General features: G+C 40.8%; 1 protein-coding gene across 1 annotated transcript; it reads left to right on the forward strand.

Moving 5' to 3' along the window:
* The first annotated feature begins 12504 nt into the window (after window positions 1–12504).
* On the forward strand, window positions 12505–14653 carry LOC124115894 (gibberellic acid methyltransferase 1-like). Its single transcript, XM_046477054.2, has 2 exons — window positions 12505–12577; window positions 13082–14653. The coding sequence occupies exon 2, from the start codon at window positions 13149–13151 to the stop codon at window positions 14346–14348; it is 1200 nt and encodes a 399-aa protein (XP_046333010.2). The 5' UTR covers window positions 12505–12577; window positions 13082–13148; the 3' UTR covers window positions 14349–14653.
* The last annotated feature ends 4103 nt before the right edge of the window (window positions 14654–18756 follow it).

Here is an 18756-nt window from a genome sequence, read left to right on the forward strand (position 1 = left end):
TGGCACAGCCGGGGCATTTAGCCAGAAATAACCCTTTTCTCTCATTTTTCTCTCAGTCCGGTATGGACTATCTGGCGAAAAAGTGGGGTAGGGCAACTTCAAAATTGAAATGCACTCTTATTAATGGACCTATAAAAGAGATCTAGGTGTCAAAATGAACATCGTGGTAAGCTCCATTGGATCAAATCAAGAAATATGCAAATTAAACTTTTAACAGGTCAGTAGGGGGTCAAAGGTCACGTGACGACCCTTGAGCTAATAATTCTGCCTTTTTTCTTATCCAAGCCCAGTTTAGTAGGAAAGACAACAAATATTTTTATAAAGCGAATATGTTTTATTAGATAAGATGCCAGGTAAGTTTGTAAAACCATTTTTGAAGCAATATCTTGAGGTTAGACTAGCCCACAGCACTGTAGATAATGTGCATTTTTAGCTCTCAGCCCATATATGTCTCAAGTTACGATTTTCACCACGAGATGGCACTTCTCACAAATAACTGATCTTCTGTCTTATGATGAAGGATTGTTTTGTATAACAATGTAACAAGTATAATGTTCTTGAAACAAATAATGTAGATTCCTGTTTTTACAGCATCATTTCAAATAGTGGAGATGTAGTCATCAGTTCTGGTAAGACCCTACACTATAATGTGTTGCCCTAAAATGAGAGTTAAGAAATTGACAAGCTGTAAGAGTCTAGTGAAAACGTGTAGGCCTATCCTCACCATGATTTGGATGGTTTGTTGTTGTATCCATACGAAGACACCGATGTGGCATGGCTGGAATTCGTTGGTGTGTCATGATCCACTGCCAAGACAGGTCATAGGCTACATGGAGAACATAGAGCTGCCCCCGACAAATTTGGATGTTGTAAGGGAAACGATGGCAAGATCACAGAAGGTTGCATCAGAATGCGGTGATAAGTATGCAGTTGTGACGTACGACGTAGCGATTGCAAAGCCAGCCCTGCAGATACAGGCTCAGGAATCTCTCCTCTTTGGTTATGTCTTTGTGTGCTTTGGAGCTTTCGATATCTTCATGACAAATTTTGCTTGGAATCATCTTGAGGATGGTTCAAAATGTGGTTCTGATGTGCTAGCTTCTGGTTCCATGCGTGGCTTCATTCGCGAGAAACACTTCAACAGGAGTAAGCGTCTGCATCCCCTGTTTGCGACAGCGTTGCAAATCATTCACTTCAAGCAATTCCTGGAGTCCCATGGACACATATCTGATGAATGCATGGCATTGCTGAATGCCTTTTCTGAAGCACCGAGCCCTGGATCGTTGTCTACTCTCATTGATTCCTCTGCCATTGTGAATTTGCTTGAGAGATATGTGCAATACTGCGACGAAACGAGAGCCGGACGTCATGGTCCTACTGCACAGTACTGGATGCTGTATATTGATCTAGTTCACCTGTACCTCCTCCTCGACCGTGCATGTCAAACTAATGACACAACTCTGTTCATATTTGCACTGGGTGAGATGATATTCATGTTCTTCGCCACACATCGTCCAAACTACGCAAGATGGATATCAAGCTATCCCCTCAACCTCATGAACATGGAGCATACTCATCCTGGTATTAGAGATGTGTTTGATGCTGGTACCCTATCCATCCGTCGAACCGGCAAGTCGTTTCCTAGAAGTGCGGTCGATTTAACCCTAGAGCAGACCGTCAATAAAGATGCTGCTTCAAGGCATGGGGATATTGCCGCATTTACGCAAAATGTAAGTGCACGCAAGCGCTGGACAGTTACACGTTCATTTTGAGGTTCAGTGGTGAGTTATCTGTTAGAAATGGCAGGATTAACAGCCCCAGAAGAAGTGTCCAGAGAATTAACGCCAGCCAGAATTGAGAAAGACAATTCTCATCTCCCAGACCTCATCAGAGAAATCTAAGGCACCCAGAACCCATTCATTCCTGGTGATGACAAACTGTATTGTCTCGCGACCGGAAAGGCTGCCTCTGACACTGTCAAGGATGATCTTCTGCAATTGCAAGAGAAAGGTTCAGAATGGCATCAGAAATTTGTCAATGAGTGCAAGGAAGACCCAGCCAGATTCGAGAAACCAATCAAACGCCAGAAGGTGAAGAACTTCGCTCAAGATGCAGTAAAGATGAAATTCCCCGCCAAAGATCAAAAGATCAGGGAGGTCGGCTGCACCAGAGATTTGTTCGGAAGACTCGCGTATCTTGCTGTGCCGCAGAAGATTGATTTGGGCACTGTCTTGTTGCACCCTCACCAGTTCCGTTCTCTCTTTGTCACATCACAGGGGATATTAATAAGACTGCAAAGAGTATGTTCATGGAAAAGCTTGAGGCACTGGGGACAGCTGCTAACAATGAGCCATATTCAGTCAATGCCTATCTGGTTGATGCCATGTTCTTCATACGTACTCTTCCTCCCTTGCCATCTTCCTTCGGCGGTGTAGCCAGGTCAATCCTTCAGCTCGTCTGTACCAATGCCAAAACAGTTCATCTCATCTGTGATACATATCCGGATGGACCATCAATCAAAGATCAGGAGCATGACAATCATGGTTGTTCGGTGATGCATTCTTACAAGATCACCGGTCCTCTACAGAAAAGACCAGCTGACTTCCAAAATGCCTTGAAATCTGCTGATTTCAAACGGGAATTGCTTTCCTTTTTGAAAGATGAGTGGCTCAGTTCAAGTAATGCAAGTATTCTGGAGGGCAACAAGCTGTATTATGCAACTGGACAGGAATCTTCCTCTTCACATCAAATGGTAGACAGGTAGAGAGGATAACAGTTAATGACCTCATGCCAGAAGTGGTGGTCCGCAGCATCGATACGGATGTATTCATTCTTCTGCTATACCACGCGAAATATATAAATGCGAAGTTGTGGATGAAGCACTGCCCAGCTTCCATGCCTTCACAGGCTGCGACGTCACTGCAGCATTCAGGAGGAAGGCGAAGTCGAAACCATATGAAATTATGGTGAAGAATGAATGATTTGTTAAGGCATTATCCATGCTAGGAACGTCGGATACGATTAATATGGATGTTGCGGCCACACTCAAGGAATACGTCTGCTGCATGTACGGGTTGAAGAATGCTCAAAGGACCAACGATGCAAGACTGCAACTCTTCCAAAAAATGTATGCACCCAAGAAGCAGGCAGACCCATTGGAGAAAATCAAGTCCTCTGATCCATGCTGCCTACCACCATGCAGAGCAGTTCTTGAAGAACTAAAGCGAACCAACCATGTGGCATTTATCTGGAAGAATGCATGCAGTGCAGAGCCAGTAGGATTTGGTCCCATCGGGCATGGTTGGAAAGTGGATGACAATAACAGATTGGCTATGGTGTGGTTTGAGTGCCCGCAGGTGCCTCGAAACTTGTCGGTGGATGATTTGGACTTGCATGATGAAGATGAAGATGACGGTACACTGACCCCAAGCCTTTCTTCAGATGAAGAGGAGTCTGATGACGAATAGTATCATTGAAGTCAACAATATGATAACTGCACGTCACTGCGGTTTTATAGTGTTGACTTATTATCTGGTAAATAAGTTTTAATACCGGAATATCAGATCCTCATATGGTGGCATTAGAGATGGCAAATGGGTAATTTGGGTGTACCAAGATTAACCTGATCTATCGTTGTTCTTGATCCTTTATTTAGGGCAGAAGACCATATATTGTCTTTCAAGTTGCCCTGGTTATGTAGGCCATATTTGTTCATTGCCTGCATAAATACATTACAAGTGGATGCAATTTTTTTGCATACTATCAGACCTTTGCACCCTTGTTGGACCCTTGACCCTTGAACCCAGGAATAGATTCCCAAAGGCCTACTTCGCAGTTTATCATAATATCATCCTGTATTCAAAATAACTTGGCTACAACATTTCCACTGCATGTGTGGATTCGTATGGAGGTGCCATCTCGTGGTGAAAATTGTAACTTTTGAGACATATATGGGCTGAGAGCTAAAAATGCACATTATCTACAGTGCTGTGGGCTAGCCTAACCTCAAGATATTGCTTCAAAAATGGTTTTAAAAACTTACCTGGCATCTTATCTAATAAAACATATTCACTTTATAAAAATATTTGTTGTCTTTCCTACTAAACTGGGCTTGGATAAGAAAAAAGGCAGAATTATTAGCTCAAGGGTCGTCACGTGACCTTTGACCCCCTACTTTGCAAATTTGCATATTTCATGATTTGATCCAATGGAGCTTACCACGATGTTCATTTTGACACCTAGATCTCTTTTATAGGTCCATTAATAAGAGTGCATTTCAATTTTGAAGTTGCCCAACCCCACTTTTTCGCCAGATAGTCCATACCGGCAAAATGAGAGAAAAGGGTTATTTCTGGCTAAATGCCCTGGGGGTGCCATTCAAGCAGTTCTGTTTTGGATACCCCATGGGATACCCCTTTCAGAAATACCAATGAAAGACTCTCTCATTTCATGCAGATAAATGACCCCTGGCTCCTGGACTATATGGACCAATCAGATTCCACATCTCGTATCACTTGCATATGTTTCAAACAAAACGGCGGCGCCCAGTCAAGACGATCTGATCGAAAATCAAGATCTATATTGTGATAAAACGGGTCTTACATCGCAAAATGCATCAAATCACGTGAGCACCTTGATTAAAAACATGAACAGATTTAGAAAATATCTGTTGACAACGAGTTAGCGGTGCACATGCTTTGCAAATCCTGCAATCGACCGAAATCTGCTTGACAGTTTACGAACCGGATTTCTATTTCGGTGCGCGATTTCGATTGGACTATGCATAGACTCGTTAGTCCAGCCAAAATGTAACTCCATAATACCAGCCTTAATTCGGCAAGGGTTGAAACTGGTCTTTTATAGTCAGTTAACTCCCTTGCCTCGGGAAGATGCACTGCGCCTGGCGATGACCCAGCACTTTTCAGGGGAAAATATTCCATCCTGTCTATCATTATCTCCGAACTATTCATAACTATCACAGTCAGGGCTTCCAGATAATTTACCTTGATGAATCATTCCACTGACTACATGTGGTTATCGGCAGATATCGGCAAAAAACATCCATAGACCATCAGGTAGAGGTAATCGTGTCATTGCTGTGCACGCTGCAACCCATGATATGCATATGGGGCTTATTGATGGATGTGTGTTAGTTTTCGAGGCGAAAAAGAAAACTGGTGAATTTCATAAGGAAATTATAGGAGGTGATGTGTTCATAGACAGGTTGGAACTTCAGCTATTGCCCATTTTAAACAACGTCAGTGTCATTGTCATAGATAATGCCAGTTAATATAACGTCCGGAAATCAGATACTGTCGCCCAAACCATGAGTAGTCTTAAGGCGACCATACAGGAATATATGACATTGTCGACTTGAGACCATATGAAACGAAAGTTCAACTCATTGAGAAAATTCGGCTGAATAAGAACCCTGTAAAGTACAGGACATATGTGCTGGCGGTACAACACGGTCACGTTGTCTTATGTACGCCAGTCAGACATTGTGAGCTCAACCCTGTTGTACCTAAGTGTAAAGGGTTCGTGGCAAGACATAACACAACACTCAAATGTACAAATTCATATACGTCATCAGCGGAGATAAATGCTACCTCAAGAAATCATCTGAAGAACAACAAATACTTCTGGATTCAAAAACCGCAACCTACCATTACTCTCCCCGTTTCATAGCTCTTAACTATTCCATCATGTTTCAAAGCAAATATAATGCAGTACATATCCTTAATTGCTACCTGTCAATTAAATACAATAACAGCAATATTTAGAGACAAACTCGGTGACATTTGCACCTGTGCGAGTGCACGCGACGGTGTGAGGACATCACCTTGGGACAGGTGTTAGGTAATAACCTCAGGTTATAGGCCATTTCATACATGCATGACAACACACGCATATTGTCTAAGTTGATCATCATTTTATCTGTAAAAGTACATTTTAAGGGTAATCACAGTGTCAGTTAGGACAGGCCAGATTATGGGAATTTGCGTTATTTGGATACATGCTCTTTTTATAGTCCTATGACTCGTATTTATTAAAAGAAGCCAGTAAAAGCAGTTTTCTAACATTTCCGATAGTACTATAATCTCTGGCTTCTTCTCGACTGTCTAACACTGCCCACTAGGGCTCACTAGCTGCCGTGAGTCGATTTGCTCGCTAACGCAAATGAGACTGAGACTGGGCTACCGTCTGCAAGGACAGCTAAATAAACTTGGAGGCAATATTTGTTTTACGCATTTTTGAACACTAATTGGTTGCCCGTGACCTATGGAGACTTCGGCAAAGGGTGGATGTTAATTCCTAAAAAACAAACAGACAAAACGAACGGTGGATTCTCATCGGATGTCCATATTTGGAAACACCGATGATAGTTTAATGATTAAAAAATATCTCTAGACTGAAAGCATTTTCGGATTGCGTGGATAATACGATTACTACTCCCTTGTTGTCGTCCATGTTTTCTGGTATAACCGTACACTTGTGTATTTGTCGTCATTCGCTTGATGCTCAGTTAATGAATTTATTACAGGTTTAAATAGTGGAAGCACCACTCAGATTACCCGATTTGGTTCCCATTTGGCATTTATTGTGTCTGGGGTAATTATTCAATCTAAATACAGGTTTGAAGTGGGGTGAAATGTGTGTTATGTAATATGCACGTGGCAGCCCAGCAAGAGATGAATGATCAGTTGATTGACTTTTTTGTAATCAACGGATCATTCCTAGCCATCAAAGGATCAACAGAAAATACGTTGATTGATTAATCACTGTTATCCTGCACAGTGGATATGTCAAAAGTAAGTGTTTACATGAGTAGGTTTACTTAAGCTAATACACTCATATCATGGCGTGAAGTGCCGATGTAAAAACATTTGTTCAAAGGGTTAACCGATAATACGTTGATTGATTGCTCATTGTTATCTTACTCAATGGATTTTTTTAAAGAACCTTTGAGACTTGACACCTATGTGAAACAACTGAAATAAACTAAGTGATCAGTTGAGAAACGAACACGGGTTATAATATCCCGAAACGCTAAATATATTTTATGTTACAGTGACACATGACATCGAATAAATTTCTTTGTAGAGCTGCAGACGTGTGGGATATTTTTCCTTTATGTGGATATTCACGGATACATTCCTCGAACAAGGTAGCTGCCTAAAATTATACATATTACTTTGGTAGATTGTAATTATGATATTTGCATTTTGTTTTCATTCATTTGCTGTAACATTTAACAGAATCACTCTTGTTCCTCTACGTCTTTGTTGGGATGTTCTTCGATGCGCGATAGACGTTGTTTTCACAAATCGGTTTACCCACACTTTGCCAGCATCTTGATGTTTACAGAGGTAACCTCCCAAAACCCCTACATCCCATTTCCACTACAGCTTAAGACAACAAAGTTCACGGTCCATGGCACTGCTAATCCCTAGCCTGTTACCTATTTCATACAATGGAACAACCCAAGAAACTCGAATAGATTGAGATAAATATTTAATTACGATTACGATATTATTCAAAATTCATAATCCATTATAATAAAATGTTCATTTTTCAAAATTCATAATTATACATTATAATAAAATGTTCATTTTTCAAAATTCATAATACATTATAACAAAATGTTCATTTTTCATCAACTGTAAATCGTCTCATCTCAGTTTCTCAGTGTCATAATCTTTTCTTCCTATCGTTATTTTTGTAATTTCTAAAAATTGTCTTCTCATCATACAGGCATCTTTCATTACACTTACATTAAATTTATTTTTTTTAACTTTCCTTTAAGTCCCCTAATCCCCTAAAGCTCTACCCCTTTCCTTTCTACTACCTCTACTCCAGACCTTAATCTCTCCTTTAGGTGAGTTCATAATGCCAGACAGGTAAATGCCGCGTGTTGTTTTAACTAATTGTAGGGGAACTGGGTTGTAGGGGAAATGGGATGTAGGGGTTTTGGGAGATAACCTTTACAGAAGGGATTAGAGGTTACACCTGACTGACCGTGCAGGTCCAATTTATTCCCCGTGTAATTCTATCCGGGGTGTACAACCATGAACTATATCTAGCCTAAGAAGGTCAGGTTCAAGTATTATTTGCAACACATTCAACAGTCATTAAATATGTTGGGGTGACAAGCAGCAAGTTTGGACAACTTCGAATGCCATCCTTCTACATGGTTTGTTGTCCTTGGACCTACATGTCGAAATGATTCCACATGAATCTCTCTCCACCCTCCACCCACTGCTCAGTCACATTTATTGCATTTCGCGGACGGGGTAGGTGGGGAAATAAAGATAAATATTTTAAATATGAAAATCACCATACCCAAAAAACTGTAACTAATTTCATTAAATGAACACTATTCATATTTATCTGTGATTACTGGTCAACATGTATGTCTTATACTGGTGAACATGGTTCATGATCGGGGGCAACTCATTTGGTGTAGCACCTGTTGTTTTAAGGGATTACCATGCTCCAGTGACCTGGAACCTGTAACAATAGGAACTGGCAAAGTGAGAACACCCCCACAAATCTTTTCCTTTGTAAGCGTGTGTATGTTACGGTCAATTTGTAAAATGTAATTCTCTCAGTATAAAATGTCTAAATATTTTAGTCATTTTACAACTGACTGAAAAATCCATTATTTAACAGATTGACGTTAAAAAGGGCTTAAAAACATCACATTAGATTAATTATTATAGGATTAGAAGCCAAACAATATAGAAATGTGCTTTAAATTATTACATTTTCAGTCACTTGGTGATGATATTAACCATAAAATTGTTAGGAATTCGTTGTCATATTAATACAGATGGACATATTTTTCAGTCAATTGGTAAAATTACTGAATATTTAGGCGTTTAATTAATTTAGTTACTTTTGTTACGTAGATGTTGTATGTTTAGTTAAATAACATGCGCCTAAGTAAACATTTGCTAAGTCAAATACAAAAGAAATGTTTGGACGGAGAACATAATTGAAATAACGAGAAAATGATCAAAGTAACGAGAAATAACTAAAACTTTCGAGTTTCTGAAATAAACTTGAAATAACGAGCAAATAATCGATGTAACAGAAAAAAGTCGTGGCAACGAGAAAAAAACTTTAAGCAACGATTGTTGCAAAACTTATTTCTAAAACGTTTATCTTTACTTTAAACCACAGAATTTCTGCACATGTATACATCAGATGTATTTCGAAATTAACGGGGGCGGTCGGGTAGCCTAGTGGTTGAAGCGTTCGCTCGTCACGCCGAAGACCCGGGTTCGATTACCGACATGGGTACAATGTGTGAAGCCCATTTCTGGCGTCCCCTGCCATGATATTGCTGGAATATTGCTAAAAAGAGGCGTAAAACCATACTCACTCACTCACTCGAAATTAACGGCGATTTTAGTTTCAACAAAGTCAATAATTGGTGAAAGTTTCTTAAAGAACTTCATCCGTCATGGGTCTTAAATTAAACAAAATTCAGATTTTGTTGGGTACAGGGTATTCATGGTCAAGTACCGTATTGATGTTTCATACACTTTTCTGGATTTCGAGTTATTTTGCAATTCATCGTTCTCATTTGGAGTCAAACGGACTGTACTTATTAACATGACTTATTAACAATAAACTCGATAACAAGTTTCGTTTTCATTCATGAAAATACATGTTGGAAACATGTATGACCTATATGAGGTCCTCTCAGAATTTACCCCAAACCAGTTGTTTCACTAGAATCGATGAGTTATCTCCCTTGTAGTTCATTTGTGGAAATCCAGTGCAGCCACCAAATACCAATATTTGAATATAAATCTGAAAACGTTTGATCCACTGCTTTTTCCGTTACATGAAATGTTGTGTGATTCATGAACATCATCAGCTTGTACAATGGCATTCCCCGCACACAACACTTAAATGAGACCATATTTATGGTAAGTGCTTGTTCTTGTTTTACAGGGGGGCAGGGGTGGCCCAGTCGTCTGAGGCGCCGCGATTCGCTGTGCAGAGTTGCGTACTTTGGGCGTGCCAGAAACCTATGATTGTGGGTTCGAATCCCGGTTCGCCCCGATTATGTTTCTAGGTTTGTCAGCACCATACCCGTGCTCGTGGGTTTCACCGAAGTGGTAAACGTCTAAGACCTGCATCACTTCGGGCTTTCCTCCCACATTAAGCTGACACGCCGCGATATAACTGGAATAGTGTTAAAAGCGGCGTTAAACCCAACTCACTCACTCACTCTTGTTTTACAGTCCCATTTGCAATTACAGCAGATGATGTCCAGGACTGCTGAAAGTGTTGAAGTCTGATCTGTCTGTATTAGTAAGCAACGTCCATCTATCCTGTGTCATCCTGTGCCTTAAGCTATCCAGTCCTTCCTCCTAACATCAAATAAAGGCACAAGTTAATGTTCGCCTGTTTTGTATGTACAGAAGTGCACCCAGACGTGCAATAAAGTGCTGTTTGTTTTTTGCGTTGTTCATGAATGCTTCCTTCTTCGATCGAATGACCATTTCCTGTGAAATAAACTGTCACTCCACTACAGTACTGTTCTTACTTGAACTACCAGCACTGTTCAAGTAAGAACTCTGTAGTCACCCGCCAGCATTGTTTGAATTATCTGCAGGCCAGGAAGGCAACCCTTGCTGATGCTATCTGGAAAACCCTCCAAGTTAAACAACAAAAACCTGGAAATGTGGCTTGGGAAAGGGTCTAGCAGTAAAGACAATCATGAATGATGCCTTGTTCTGCCATCAGGCTAAACATTTCAGCCAAACAGGGAAACTGGGGATGAAAAAGTCATCACCGAAGCAGGTGAACATATGTCTTTATTTGGCGGATATGGCGGATATAAGGTGGAAGGACTGCATAGCTTATGATACAAGCGATGCTATGGAGAAGGTGGCGAATAACTGATCACATGCAGAGCCATACACTCTGCCAGCAACCTCTGCAGTCGCAAGATACCACAGCCCCCATGTCAACTACCTGATAAAGGAGTGGAAAGGGTCCAATGTGAATCCATTTGAGCGGGGATGGCACAGGACAGATGGACGTGGCTTATCAACACAGTCAGATCAGACTGCAGCACCTTCAGCGCAACTTGATATTATCTGCTGTAATTTCAAAGAAAGACTGTAACACGCGAAGATGCACTTGTCGGAAATATGGTCTCACTTGCAAATTTTGTGTGCAGGTAATACCATGGTACAAGCTGTACCAATAAACAGTTACCAGACTTCTTGGGGGATGACAAACCTGTTGAGACTTTCGAGGTACATGTATATAATGAACCTGCAACGTCAAGTTGCAGCACTCACTGTGACATTTTTTCCACTGTTCATCACGTAATAATGTTCCTGGATCACACAATCATGTGACGGAATGCGCAGTGGATATGAAGTTTCAGATTTATATTCAAATATTGGTATTTGGTGGTTATATTGAATTTCAGCAAATGAACTACAAGGGAGATAACTCATCGACTTCTTGTGAAACAACTGGTTTGGGGTAAATTCTGAGAGGACCTCATATAGGTCATCCTTGTTTCCAACAAGTATTAACAGGAATGAAAACGAAACTTGTTATAGCCTTTATTGTCATGTTAATAAGTAGATTCAGACAACAACAGTCAAACATTGATATCTAAACTCGCCACAACATGTCATTTAAGAGATAAATATTGATATTTGGTGATCATATTGGATTTATTCAAATGATTGAGTATTCTACATACATCCTTGGGTCTGTTCACCCCAATGTAGAAGTTCAAATCACTCAAATATGTCATCAGAGACCAACAGTGTCTTGACATTGTATGTCTAGCCATCAAACTCTTGGCGGCCATCTTGGAATGTTGGGCCACCAGGGGGCTCTGGTGACGGTATTTCTTATCTAAAAGTGTTAACTATACTTCAGCGAGTTAGTGTGCCAAGTTATATGCATAAAAGTCCTAGCACACTGTTTTAGAGATAAACGATTCAACAGTGTAAACACACATTTAGGAAACGTGGCGGCCATCTTGAAATTGGCGGCCATCTTGAATTTTTGCAGATTTGTCAATAATCGAAAACGTTCAGGAGTTGTGAATATCATTTTAGAAACATAACATGGATATTTCGCAAGACAACACATGCTTTTTTTCATCAAAACATTGACCCTCATCTGACATATTGAATATATATTGTAATTGGTGGCCATATTGGATTATGCAAATTAGACATATTTCCCAAACTGGGATTGCTTGGGACTTTTAGTATGTTGTTTTCGGGACCTTGTAGAAATGCATTATGGTAAAATAAATTCTGTTGCTATTTGTTCCAAGTTTAGTGAAAAAATGGCCTAGATTCCCCGGACTATAAGGCATTTTAGTCGTTAAGTGTTTGGTATTCATCATCCAGGCCAATGGCATTGCTGAATATTTTAAGGAGGAATGTTGTAAGCCAGACGGGGTTGGGAAAGGTTTGGGACGTGACTGTGCATCCCATTTCATGATCACCCATACGTCCGTGACACCTGCGTGATAAAATTGCTAAGATATCATGTCTGCATGAACCCTGAAAGGCAAAAGGTTAGTTTTTTTTCTGGTGTGAATGCTTGTCTGAATCTAACTGTACAGAAAGCGGTCAGATAACATACAGTAGACAATCATCTTTATAATGACAGTTTTATATTTAAAATAACCATTACGTGATCGAATCCCGGTTCGCCCCGATTATGTTTCTAGCTTTGTCAGCACCATACCCGTGCACGTGGGCTTCACCGAAGTGGTAAACGTCTGAGACCTGCATCACTTCGGGCTTACCTCCCATATTAAGCTAACACGCCGTGATTTAACTGGAATACTGTTAAAAGCGGTGGTAAACCCAACTCACTCACAAAAGCAGGCAACTGATTTGTATTGTGATGCAAGTCCAGCTAAAAGACGAAGCTAGGATTATAGTAGATTAACAACTTGTTGTCAACATTATCAATTGTTATTTGTTTCCAACGGTAAATTGTGATATAACCATTGACTACTATTGGCTATAAGAGATGGTGATCACCTCCCTGCAAAATATGTCTTTACTTGCAGCTAACGCAAAACAAACAAAGGTGAAGCAAACATCAAGAGTGTGCGACGTTCAGATCATTTATCTATCATGTCTTCAAAGTTACTCACGTCAACGGTAAATGCATCGACATCTGCAAGATATAATCCAACTAGCCCCAAAGCGTCCATTTATATTCCTTTTGGACAAAGTGGATCTGGAAGCTATGGATCAACTCTTGGAAAACTGCATGCTGGATATACAGAGCCAATACAATCCAAAGTCTTCAAATTAGCATTGTCCATTCCTTGTCAAAGTGGTTCAGTGTTCAACATAGGAGACTATGGCACAGCAGATGGTGGCACTTCTATGGTCTTTCTGGGGCAACTGATAACACTTCTGAAACAACAACATGGTCCTGACGCCCAATTCCAGGTTATTTATGAAGATCAGGGCGAAAATGACTTCAAATCGCTGTTCAAGCGATTGGCTGGAATTATCCCCGATCCGCCTTCCTACCTTATTGAAATGGATAACGTTTATGCTCTTGCTTGCGGGACAGACTTCTACAAACAATGTGTACCTTCACATTCCATGCATTTCATCATGTGCATGATGTCTGTACAATGTCTTTCCAAACTGCCAACAGTATATAAGGATTCCGTCTACATTTGTCACGAGAGCCCCGAGGACGAAAAGGAAGCTTTGAGGAAACAGGCCCAGTTGGATTGGGAGAGATTCTTGCTGATGAGGAGTAGGGAAATGAAAGAAGGGGGTGTACTTTTTGTTGGTGCTCCTGCTGAATATGTGCATCAAAAGACTGGTCAAAAAAGATTTTGCAACGACACGTTAGTGACTCTCATGACTGACGTATGGAAATCATTCACAATCTCTGGTAAAATCACAACACAAGAGTTCATTGATACAAATATATCATGCTGTGTGAGGAACTTGGACCAGATGAGAGAACCATTTGTGACGGAGAAGTCTCAAGTCGTTGAATCGGGATTGCGTCTCTTGTCTTCAGAATTGATTTTCAACAAAAACATCTTCTACTCTTCCTGGAAGCAGAAGAAAAACGACGAGGGAATTGACGACAGGGATGGATTTGCCAGGGCGATGGTATCAGCCCACAGGAACTGGAGCAACCACAGCTTCATGGACGGTCTCGCAGAGTCCCGCTCACTGGAAGACAAGGCGAAGATTGTAAACACCATGTATGCTAATGTCACCACGGAAATTGCAAAAATGGATCCTGAACTGTTTAAGGATGATATTTGTACCATACATGTTTTGATCAAGAAGGTATAAGTATGAGTAAAGGCTCTTGAATATGTTTCTATTTGTCTATCCAGAGATTGTGAAAGGACCTGCAATTTTGTCCGTTGACTTTATGTCGAGATAAACTTGCTGGAGAATGGTTTGTCTAGTTATAATTTTTCTGTACAGTGGAAGTACTCATCATATATATTGATATAAATTAAAATTTTCGAGGACTTGGAAGAACAAAAAATTAATTGAATCATGTAAAGAGAACGATTGCTACATTAATGATGATCGAAATAGCATTCAATGTGGTAATTTATTGTGTGGTACATATCGATATTGCTGGAAATGTGACATGTAATGTTAAAATAAATAAACAATATAAAAAACAACTGTATATGTGAAAGACTTGTTCTTAAGATATTTTGTTGAAAGCTTTTGAGATAAAATTCTTAATTACTGGCAATTGAAAGCAACCTAAAGGGAGATAACTCTACAACGTTTTGATAGGTTATTCAGGTCATTGATACGAGTTGATACGAACTTTTAAAGCGAGCTAGACGTGGGTAATATTCACAGTCCATACCGCCGCAGCATGACAAATAAAAGGAAGAGTGGGGAATCTTGAGGACAAGGAGGGCAGGACGAAAATAGGCAAGGCTTGACAGTGACCGGGACCGCAGACATCTGAGCAGGCCACCGCCGCAGACATCCAGTGCCAACCGCTCCGTCCAAGATGGCGCCATATCGGGTGAGGTTATTCGTAACATAATTCCAATTACTCCTCCTGAAATCCTAGATATGTCTCACCCTCAGCTAGGCCCATCTAACAACCCTCAGAACGTTCCTATATCTTTCGAAAGCATGGTAGATACCACTGGCTCTTCCGTCCCGGGCTCGTCAAACGACACGTCCAATGCAGCACATGTATGTTATGCTCCCCCGTCCATGGCGACATCCACACAGCACACTGTCGCCGATATCAGCCAAATGTGTATTCCACTAGCTGGGGATGATTTGGGGGATATTGTCCCACAGCATATTAAAGATTTGGAATCATGAGTATGTGGATTTAGCCATAATGTTCGAAACAATTAAGGAGTCATTATGTTCTGATAGCGGTTTAGTAGGTTAATGGGCCTAAATAACAGAGGCAATCTGGAGATAGTAAACCGCCTGCAGTCAGAAACTGCAAACACGAAAACGTCGTTTATTTTCCGTATACTCTGGGATAAGTCAGTGAGTTTGATTGCATGCCCGTTCAAGATACCCTCGGTACAACACACCTAGAGAAAAAACAACGAAAAAAACCCAATCTACAGCTATCTATGAATTTACTTTAGTATCTATTTGACATATCTTTACAATCACCTTTCAATGATCGGCCAATTGATCAGTGATGACAAAGGCTTGAGATAGCCACAGGTTAATAAACAACTTCGGAAATATCTCCCGCCACGTTTATCATGTCGGCCATTTTGACGTCTTGTACTTGTTGTAAATGTATCACGACGCTCTGTCATTGTGATTGACTTACTGAGGTAGTTCTTAACAGACCTCAACTAATGAGGATATGTTTTGTAATACATTTCTTGTGAACAAACTAAAACAGATGTTCCTTGCTTTTGGGGGAACTATTTTATTCCGGGATGGCCTATTAAAGCTAGTAGTGAGTCAAGGCACCATGCGTGTATATGATCTGTTATTGTATGTGTTTAGCAAATACGGTTTTATGCGTTAATAAAATACACTGACGCAAGTATATACTGATCAAATCAATTGGATAATTGAATATGCTTGATTTTACATATTACATAACATCACTACACAAAATTTGGACTGTTGCATTAACACACTACGGTGATCGCATTGAACACCACTTTGAACAGTATTTCAGTTATATCATGGCGTATCAAACTGATGTGGGATAAAAATCCGAACTGGTTCAGGCCATCCAACGGGTGTTCGCGAAAAGATGAGCAAATCCTGAAACACAGATGGAACCCGTCAGAAACACATGCAAGGACAAGTCAATTGTTCACCTGAACAAAGCACGGAAACACAAAATGATGCCCGTCTTCTCTATTACCGAGCATGTAAATTATATTGTCCGTCAAAAACATGGACGTGTATAAACAATATGTTCCTACAGGTAATACATGTCATACAGAGATGTAGTGACAGTAGTGACTGGTATCTGATGGGTGCAAACAGGTGTCGAGTCGCTGTCTCAGATGGCTCAAATTTCGTAGCTCTAAAGATCACGACGGCGATACAGACCGTGAAGTAGTTTGTCGCACAGTCCCTGAACCATATTATTTTCCCTTCCGCCCAGGCCTTAGTGTAATGCTATAGCCCAAAATAAAACAAACCTGGATGTTCAACAGGTTCAGGCTGAAATTTCGATCCCACTGGGACTCCTTTTAAATTTAAATATAGTTTCTCGTTTTAATCAAAATAATGTATTTTCAGAGACTAAGCGTTAGTCTAACCACGAAGTACAACTATCCAAAAGTTCCCATGCATGTCTATATTTCTTCAGACAGACTCTCCATGTTCCTATCGATATATTGTCTAAAGACAAATGAATTAAATATTACAGCACTGGTGAATAGGTTTTATGCGCATGTCAGCGTCGACCCTACAATATCCTTTTGCGCAAAATGAAGATACACTGATGAACTAACGTAGTAATACGACGCAAATATATGTCCAGATGTATACATCAGTTTCATCTCGTGTTCTTAACTAGATCTTTTTCTACAGGAGATTATGGAGTGTAACATCACACCAGAAAGCCAGGTCCAAATTCAAGTCATAATTTCATGGTCCGTCTTGTATGCTGGAAACCAATATCGCAATATGGCTGAATATTGCTGAAAGTGGTATTAACCCGAGTACTCACATAATTATTCCATTTTCTTCATACACGTTCTACAATCATCTACGATCATAATCTATAAGGAGGTATATCTGTATTCATCCAAATGTCCATACATATATGTCCACATATACATGTATTATATGTCAGGGGAGCAAGCCATTCACGTTGTTTTGTTGAAGAGAATCCTGAACAAGTCAGGCCGGGCGTTGTCATGTTGAAAGGTAATGCCTGGGCATTGACGACGCAAAAACGATAGAACAACAGGGCCGATGACCTCGTCGCGGTAGCGCTGTCCATTGAGATTTCCCTCTTCCACTATCAAGGGGTCGTCTGTCTTGCTGTAATCCCACCCCATACCATAACGCTGCTGCCCCCGAACCGATCTTTTTCCATAACACAATGATTGGCGTAACGTTCACCTCGACGCCGGTTCACTCGAATCCGTCCATCGCTGTGGTTGAGGTGAAAACGAGACTCGTCAGTGAATAGAACTTGTCTCCACTGCATGGCCGTCCAGCGTAAACGCTGTCTGCACCACTGTAGACGTGCTTGACGGTGGTTTCCTGTCAAAATGGGACGTCTGGTGGGTCTTCTGGCGACAATCCCTGCACATCTGAGGCGACGACGTACGGTTTGTGAAGATATTCGTCGAAGGCCAGGGATGCTTCTTGTAGTCACTGTTGCTGGCTGGAATCTATTCGTAGTTGTGTTGTTCGAATCCAGTTGTCTTGTCGATTATTGGTTACGCGTGGCCTGCCACTCCGAGGATGGTCTCTGACTGCATTCGTCTGTTGCCGACGTCGCCATAAACACCAAATGGTGTTTCTGTGGACGTTAAATTGTCTTGCAACATCTCGTTGCCTCGATCCTGCTTCAAGCATACCAATGGCTCGCAGACGCTCATTTTCGGACAGGCGTGGCATGTCGTGATGTTGAATGATTGCGTCATGTTGTTTTTTTTCTGAGTGTTTGTTGACAGCACGATGCTAAACAGTGCACATGGAATCCCGTTAACGCACATGTTTTTATACCAATTCTTGGGTAGTAAAATGCATGGGGCTTGCATAAAAGTCAACTTTTGCATGGAATAAGCTTTTCTGCAGCAGTTGCGTTTTTGTGACTTGATTCCATACATGTACAACAATATTGAAAACTGTTGAGTATGTGTTTGTGATTCACCCACCCTTGAAAAATATTGAAAGATGAGTGGTAACTATTATGTCATTACTTCAAATTAGAATGAGTAGACGGCATTTCCAGGTTTTATGTATCAATGACCAAAATGATGTCTGATGCAAGTCTCTATTTTGACTTGTACCGTGTGTTCCTGTGTCTTTTCGGATGAACAATTGGCTTGCCTTTGCATGTGTTTGTGGCGGGTGCGACCAGTGGACTAGGATGAGCTCGCCTCTTTGCGAGCAACCAGTGTCATCATTTTTCATGGTGAAACATGACGCATGCTCCTGGTTTTGACGGAGTCGTGCAGTTGGCGCTACTTTTGGCAAGGGTTTCTTATGATAATGGAAAGGCTTATGTCGCTTTTCTAAACATGACATATAACGTCAGTGT

Source organism: Haliotis rufescens, unplaced genomic scaffold, assembly GCF_023055435.1.
Source record: "Haliotis rufescens isolate VD_foot unplaced genomic scaffold, xgHalRufe1.0.p SCAF_10, whole genome shotgun sequence".
NCBI lineage: Eukaryota > Metazoa > Mollusca > Gastropoda > Lepetellida > Haliotidae > Haliotis > Haliotis rufescens.